Below are 7,581 nucleotides of genomic sequence, written 5' to 3' on the forward strand. Positions count from 1 at the left end.
AAAGGAACTCAGTGTTTCGACAGTTTCCCACTTTTATGAAAGTTTGTTCCAGGTCTGTGGTGCATAGAAGCTGAATGCTTCTTCTCCATGTTTGGCTCTGGTTCTGGTGCAGAGCAGAACCAGATCCAGCAGCAGCAGCAGATCTTTAATCCGTTCAGTGATTTCTAAACCTCCAGCAGTATTTAAAGTCTCTTCTCTCAGTGAAGGACTGTAGAACTGGGTGATGTACTCTATCTTCCTGGTTTTAGTCAGAACTCCAGCAGCAGTGTTCTGGATCAGCTGCAGCTGGACTATTGATTTGTTAGACCTGTAAAGACGCTGCTGCAGTAATCAATGCCACTGCAGAGAAACGCCTGGATGAGTTTCTCTGGTACTGAGACATCAGTCCTCTGATCCTGGAAATGTTCTTCAGCTGATAGAAGGCTGACTTTGGAACCGGCTTTATGTGGCTCTGAATATTCAGGTCAGAGGTTATCTTGATCTCTAGTTTCTAGCTGAAACAACTGAAGCTGCTGATGACTCTAGATATATAGCTCTAGATCAGGGATCACCAACTCCAGTCCTCAAGGGCTACCACCCTGCAACTTTTAGATTCACCTCTGCTCCAAAATGTCTGAATTCCCTCACCAGCATTCATTCCTCTCTGCAATAGGCTGGAAACGAGCAGTTTATTTGATCCAGGTGTGTTTGAGCAGAGACGCATCTAAAAGTTACAGGATGGTAGCCCTCGAGGACTGGAGTTGGTGACCCCTGCTCTAGATCTATAAGTCTAGATTGTTCCTCTTTAGGTTCAAAGATAACTTCAGTTTCTGTTCAGATAGTGGGTTTTGGCACAGCCAATTGGTGACATCAAAAGGTAGAGTTGCGAATCATCTGCGTTGTCATGGTAACTGGTCGTATTTCCTATTGTAACCTGAGCCAGTGGGAACATATAGATATAGAATCAGAGGGGTCTTAGGATTTAACCTTGGGGAAACCCAAATGTGACCTCTGACCTCTTTGATGAGAAGTGTACTATTGAAACAAAGAAATCCCAGTTCTTTATGTCAGACTGGAACCAGTCCAGTGCTGAACCGGAGAGTCAGACCCAACTCTCCAGTCGGTTCAGTGGTGAGTCCTGAATGACACCAACAGGTATTTGGCTAGCACCGCTAATCCACCTCATCTGCTTTTGCCACTGCTCTGTAAATCTGTCCAGCTGTATTGTTGGAGAGCCGGAGAGAGAGATGAGGGAGTCAGAGATCTGATGTTATGATGGATGGAAGAGATTCAACTTCCTGCTCCTTCTTTACTCTCTTATCCATGAAGCCTCCTTTTGAACTCCTCTGAGATTTGGGGTCTTAGTTCAAGTATTATTGGAGCTTTTTACATAATAAAAAAAAAAAAAATCATAACCTTTATTTAACCAGGTTTATCCCACTGAGATCAAAATATCTCTTACAGGAAAGGACTGGCCTTGACTGGCAGCATACAGAGAAAAACAAAACCAAAAAACACTTGGTTACAACACAGAGCCACAGCAAATGTAAACTTACAATAAAACATATGCAGTATGTGACTGTATCATCTGCATAGAAATGAATTGGTGCATTTGAAATATCCTTTCCAAAATCGTTAATATAAAAGATAAATAAAAAGGGACCCAGTACATAACCTTGTGGGTCCCCTTTGTGAATAAAATGAACTTCAGAACAAAAACCTTCAAACAGATCACTCTGGTTCTAATACTATTCATTGTACGAGTAGAAAACCCAGCTGCTGTCAGATGGTCAAGTAGAATGAAGTGATCCAAAGTGAAATCTAGAGAAATCTACAAACGGTGAAAGACAACACTGATTTCATCCAGACCTTTAGAAACTTTCATGCTGCAGGTCTACTGTTGCGTTTTTGTTGTTGTTGTTTTTTTTTTTTGTTTTTGTTTTTTTTTAACAAAATCCTGATTGGCAAATCAAAGAATGAAATTAGAGCCAGATTTTCTTTTACTTGTTCACTGATAATGGACTTGTGTAGGCACAGATCATTTAAAAATTGCTGTAATTGTTAAAAACTGTTTGTTCTCCTTCTTTAAAAGGGGGGATAAAGACAGATTTCCAAAGTTTGGGAATTACATTGATTAACAAACTGATTAAAAATGCGAAACAATGTCAGTTTTAAAAACATGTGTTCTAATTTATCTGGCCCTGCTTTCTTTGGAAGGATCAAGTTTCTTTAAAACTTTAGCTACCTCTGCAACAACAATTTAACTGAAACCAGTTAAATAACCCAAGTCAGTTCTACATTGCCAGAGAGAGAAATCCTCTCCCAGTCAAAATAATGAAGATCCTGTAAATGAGATCGTTCAACAAGCATATTCAAGCTGCGCTTTTCTACAAGCTGTAAAAAGTGGGCTGTGAGAGGGGAAGACATACAGCAAAGGTCATCAGACTGGGACTCAAACTCAAGCCAGCTGCTTCATGCATGACTCTCAGGCGTTACCATGGTGCCACCGCCGTGCCCCAAGTCCAGCTCTTAGGCTCCTGACGCCTCCCTGCTGGAAAAACAATACCTTGTCGGCATGTTTACGTATCATAACTGTCCAAAAGTAAAAAACCAATAAAGTAGGATCATAAATCTTTGTGAAATTCCATAACCAGATGGAGCATTTCCATTCCTGGACTGTGAGCCTTGTGGAGACACATTGGCCCTTGAAGTGTCGTCTTGTTGTTGGAAAAGGCGTGGGCTTTAATCTGTCACAGTGTTGTTCTCTGTTTCGTTGAACCATCTCATCGACTATCTGCAGGAAGCTTCTAACCTGCTCCCGGTTTCTACTCTGGGTGTTGTCGAACACACAGTACCTCCCACTGCACCGTTCAATCAATTCAGAAGCTTCTCTGCTGGCCCTGATCTTCTCCTCCAAGCGCTCACCTCCCAAACCATCTCCATGAGTAAAAAGCACCATGGTAGACCTTAAAGCATCACGGCCAAACATGGATGGGAAATACTGAAGAAATCTACAATCTTCTTTAGAAAGTTTACCAATCTTTACCACTTTGACCAAGGCATGGATATGTTTCATTACCCAGCATGCATTAGCGTCAAGATGAACAGTCCAGCCTGGAGGTTCTGGTCTGCGTTGATGTTCGTTCACTCAGGTTCCTCTGAGAAAACCTCTGCGGTCCAGTCAAAGTCCTTCATCCTTCAGCAGCAGAAAACCAGACAGAGCAGCCTGAAGGTTCCTGAAGGAACTAAAACCTTCTGCTACAACAACCAGTTTCTGCCCACATGGGGATTTTTCCTACCTCAACTGGCAACCAGTCATTTCATTGTTGAACTCTGCTGTAACCAAGTGTAATAGATAACATTTTTTTATCTATTGTTTATTCATAAAATCATTAACAAGCAAAAGTGATTCATTTTTGAAAGTTGTTGTGAACATCACAGTGATAATAAGCTGAACTCTAAACCTGCAGCAGTTCACTGAAGCCAACAGAACCAGAACCTTTTCTGCTTCAGACCTGCAGGAGAAATACTGCCGACTTCAACAGAAACTTTTCTGACCAGCAGAAGCTCCTCTCACTGATAGCAGAATGGTCAACAGATTATCGGTGATTTTCCAACAGTTTTAATGTCATGTTGATGCACTGAATCCAAAAATCCCTTTATTTTTGTTCAATCAGGTGAACTTTGTGAACTAAGCTCCACATTAGTTTGTTATGCTGGATGACATCATGACGGCTGGTTGGACTCTGCAGAGACGTCCTGCTGCTGAGCAAAGAGCCGCTAAAGAAACGGAAGTTCATGCCCTAAATTTTACTCAATGAAGACGTGATGTTCAATTTACATGTAGCTACTTACCCTGACCAGTGTTTATGACTCATTTTACAGAAATCCAAGTTTGCATCATTTCATTAATACACTCTGTTAAACTACTTTTTTTTCTTCCTAAAACCTTTTTTTGGATGAGAAATATTAACAGAAATGAACTGATGGCATCACAAAAATGTCATCAATTTAGTCAGAAGATCGGATTTTTATTCTAATCAGATTAGAATAAATCCCTGAGTAAAATGGATATGGTTGTTTGATTTAATGGTGCAAAATAATCCTAATTCAGTTGAAAAAAAAAACATAGAAAACTTCCAAAAAATATGTTTTAACCCAGTGTTATAATGAATCCGAAGAACCATGAAAATGTTTCACTTTGACCCATCAGACGCTCCAGAACCAAACCCAGAATTCACTCCTGCAGACAGATAATCTCAGGTCTCTTATCATTATCTGGGTTTTCATTCTGTCTCTTCATGTTTCCAGATTCTTCCTGCTGCTCACTGAGTCCAGATTCAAGCAGATTCAGATGAGCTAAATATTAAATATTATTAAATATTAAAACATAAATATCAGAACGTTTCCTGTAAAATGTAAATTTGTAACTTAAAATGGAAAAGCTCAGCAGAAAGTCTGGTGAAAAACTTCAGGAAAATAAAATGACATGATAAACTGTGATAAACTTCAGAAAAATCAAACTTCCTGTGAAACCTTGAGGAATCATCCAGCTGCTCTCGGTTCCTCTGCAGAAGTTTTTCTAAGTTTCTATTAAACTTTTTATCCTCAGAGAATCTCCTCCATTAGAGCTGCTGTCAATATTTACTGCTTTAATAATTAATGCTGCTAAATGAGCCGCCGGGGGAGGAAAGAGCGCTCATCATCATCATCATCATCACACCCAGAGGATTACATCACTCAACAAACTGTCTCTATGGCAACCACTCAGTTACTTCTGATGACTTTAATGTGAGACTCTTCAAGATTAAAAACAACTTTTATTAATCTGCAGTAACTAATGGATGTGAGGCAGAGACTGGTCGGAACCAGAACCTTTAGTCAGAACCAGTACCTTTAACTGGGTCGGAACCAGAACCCGTGATTTAAAACACAAACACATGTAGACCAGCAGAGGTTCTGGTCCACCGCGTCAAAACCAGAACCACTTTAATGCTTCCTGGATAAAATGTTCAGCATTAGGGAGAATCCAGAACCTGAACAGAACGGTCTGATTCTGGTCTGAATGATCAGAACCAGATGGTTCTAAAGGTTCTAGCAGTGAACCAGAATCTCCTCAGCCCGTCATGGATCAGCAGAGATGAAGGATGAACCGTTTTAGATGGAGAAACGTTCTGCTGGAACTCTGGTAGCTAAAGACACAATAAAATGATAGACGCCTCCTGGATCGCTCTGGTCTACTGTTGCTGAGAGACATACGGCAGCCATCTTGGAGCGGTTGACTGCTCCAAGATGCTGCCGTATTTCCTGCACCCTAGCAGCCAACACAAGGTCTACTCATTTATTATGTCTTTGGCTAAATGTAGCTGAACTGACATCAAGCTAGCAGACAGACAGAAGCAATCGAGCTGATCAGATCAGATCCAATGGAAGAAAAACGACTCATCAAGAACAAAATGTGAAGATTCTGGTTCTGTTCATTAAAACTCTGAAACCAGAGACACATCACTGATCCTGCCAGCCTTCTTCCTCCACCTTTATCATCATCATCATCATCATCATCATCATTGTCATCGTCACCATCATCATCATCATCAACATTATCATCAATCATCACCATCATCATCATCATCCGTCACTCAGGCTTCACCAAGAGGTCAAAGGTCAGAATACTTTCAGTTGACTATAGTACAATGTTAACCCAATAAATCGGTCCCAAACATTCTGATTATCTTCAGTCTGAACTCAGTGACTGTTACCATGGAAGTGCCACAGGGCTGTGTGTTCGGTCCACTTCTCTATGTCACTCTGTGGCCCAGCAGCTTCAGGATCTGCTGTCCTGCAGGGGTGAGATGAACACCTGATCCAACACAGATCTGGAGGGTTGTAGATCCCTGATCTACATCCTGTGGATCCAGTAAGCTGGAGCTGGATGGGTTCACCGCCAATGTTCACTGATGATGTCCAACTGCCTGGTGATGAGTCCATAACAAACTCTCCCTGAACTTTAAACCCTGAAGAGCTGTAATCTGACAGAGGAGAAGGACACTCTCCAAAGATCCTCCTCCAGGATGAAGCATCAAAGATCCAGGAGCAGGAAAAGCTCTGGAGATGAAATACAGAGAAACCCAGAGTCCATGAGAAAGACCAGCAGGAGCCGTCATGGGAGGACAGATTCAGGAAGTGGATGGTGTTGACGAGTCCTACCAATGGACTCAAGGCTGGCACAAAGAAAGAGGTCAGGAACAGGATCTCAGACCAGTGGAGGTCAGGGTCCACCACACCGGAACAGAACCAAGATGGAGGCTGTGCAAAGACTGAAACCGGCCAACAGGTAGCAGCTGTTTGGAGCTGGTTGGTAAAGCCAACATGAAGCACCATAGCCTGGAGGTGGGAACAGTCTAATGTCTGATCAGATTCATTAACTCTGGGACTGAAGAGTCTGACATGCTGCTGACTTTCCAGTTCCAGACCAATAAACATGATGACCAACCAACTGGGTGGACAAAACAGAAAAGATCTTCAGGGATCTGGAAAAAAAACCATCAACCTTTAGAGGACAAACCAATGAAAACCTCAGGGACCATCGTGAGGAAGAGGACAGCTGCGGTCCTTTGTTTTTATTCATTCAGTGAATCGTGTTGAATATGAATCAGCAGGTCTGACCTACATGAGCATCATCATGAAAACATTTCCTGTTATAGTGAAACTTTGCATGCAAACTTTTGTTTGTCAACAGAACACAGTACTGAATCAGTAATGAAGTGTTGATGACGTTCTGCTGCTCAGTGGTCATGTGATGTTTACAGCCCTCAGCTGGTGGCAGCAGAGAGAGGACGAGATAAAAGCTGATGACAGGAAGTGGATCTGCCAGTCTGGCCGGTCTGATGCTGGGGGGTTGTAGTGGCAGTGACCTCTGTGACCTCTGTGGCCCTGCTGGGTCTGTCATGATGCTGTGATGCTGAGCAGGAGGAGTGCGCTGAACGTGACGGTGACAGGGCCTCACCAGGGGGTCCTGGGCCTGGTGCTGTTCACCATCGTCACCACGCTGCCATGCTGCGTGTTCCTCTTCATCAACCTCACCATGCTGTACACGCTGCGCAGCCGGCCGCTGTTCAGAGAGGCGTCCCGCTACGTGCTGCTGTTCAACCTGCTGCTGGTGGACACCGTGCAGCTGTTCCAGAGCCAGTCAATGTTCCTGCTGTCCGCGGTCAGCCTCACGATGCTGTACCCTGTGTGCGCCGCGCTCATTGCCTTCAGCAGCCTGGCCCAATGCGTGTCCATGGTCACGCTGGTCAGCATGTGCCTGGAGCGGTACGTGGCGGTGTGCTACCCCCTCAGGCACAGCGCCATCGTTACCCTGAGGAACACCGGCGCCGCCATCAGCGTAATCTGGGCCGTCAGCTCCTCACACGTGATCGTCCAGCTCAGCCTGATGTTGTCCCGCTTCTCGGTAGCTGACCTGGGGGTCATGCAGATGGTGTACTACTGCGGGAAGGAGAGCGCCTTCATCGATCCCGTGTCTGACCAATACGACAGAGCCTTCACCTACTTCCTGTTCCTGCTGGGGGCGGCCACCGCCCCCTTCGCCTATCCCGGCAT

The 7,581-nt window shown here is 43.8% G+C and overlaps 1 protein-coding gene across 1 annotated transcript in view; it reads left to right on the top strand.

Annotated features, from left to right (window-relative positions):
* Nucleotides 1-5,591: 5,591 nt before the first annotated feature.
* Nucleotides 5,592-7,581, top strand: part of LOC103156648 (olfactory receptor 4K5-like) — a 6,320-nt gene continuing 4,330 nt past the window's right edge. Inside the window, exon 1 of the mRNA XM_007578777.2 lies at nucleotides 5,592-7,577. Coding sequence (XP_007578839.1) covers nucleotides 6,938-7,577 — 640 coding nt within the window. The 5' untranslated portion in view covers nucleotides 5,592-6,937. The remainder of the gene's footprint in view (nucleotides 7,578-7,581) is intronic.

Source organism: Poecilia formosa, unplaced genomic scaffold, assembly GCF_000485575.1.
Source record: "Poecilia formosa unplaced genomic scaffold, Poecilia_formosa-5.1.2 Scaffold490, whole genome shotgun sequence".
NCBI lineage: Eukaryota > Metazoa > Chordata > Actinopteri > Cyprinodontiformes > Poeciliidae > Poecilia > Poecilia formosa.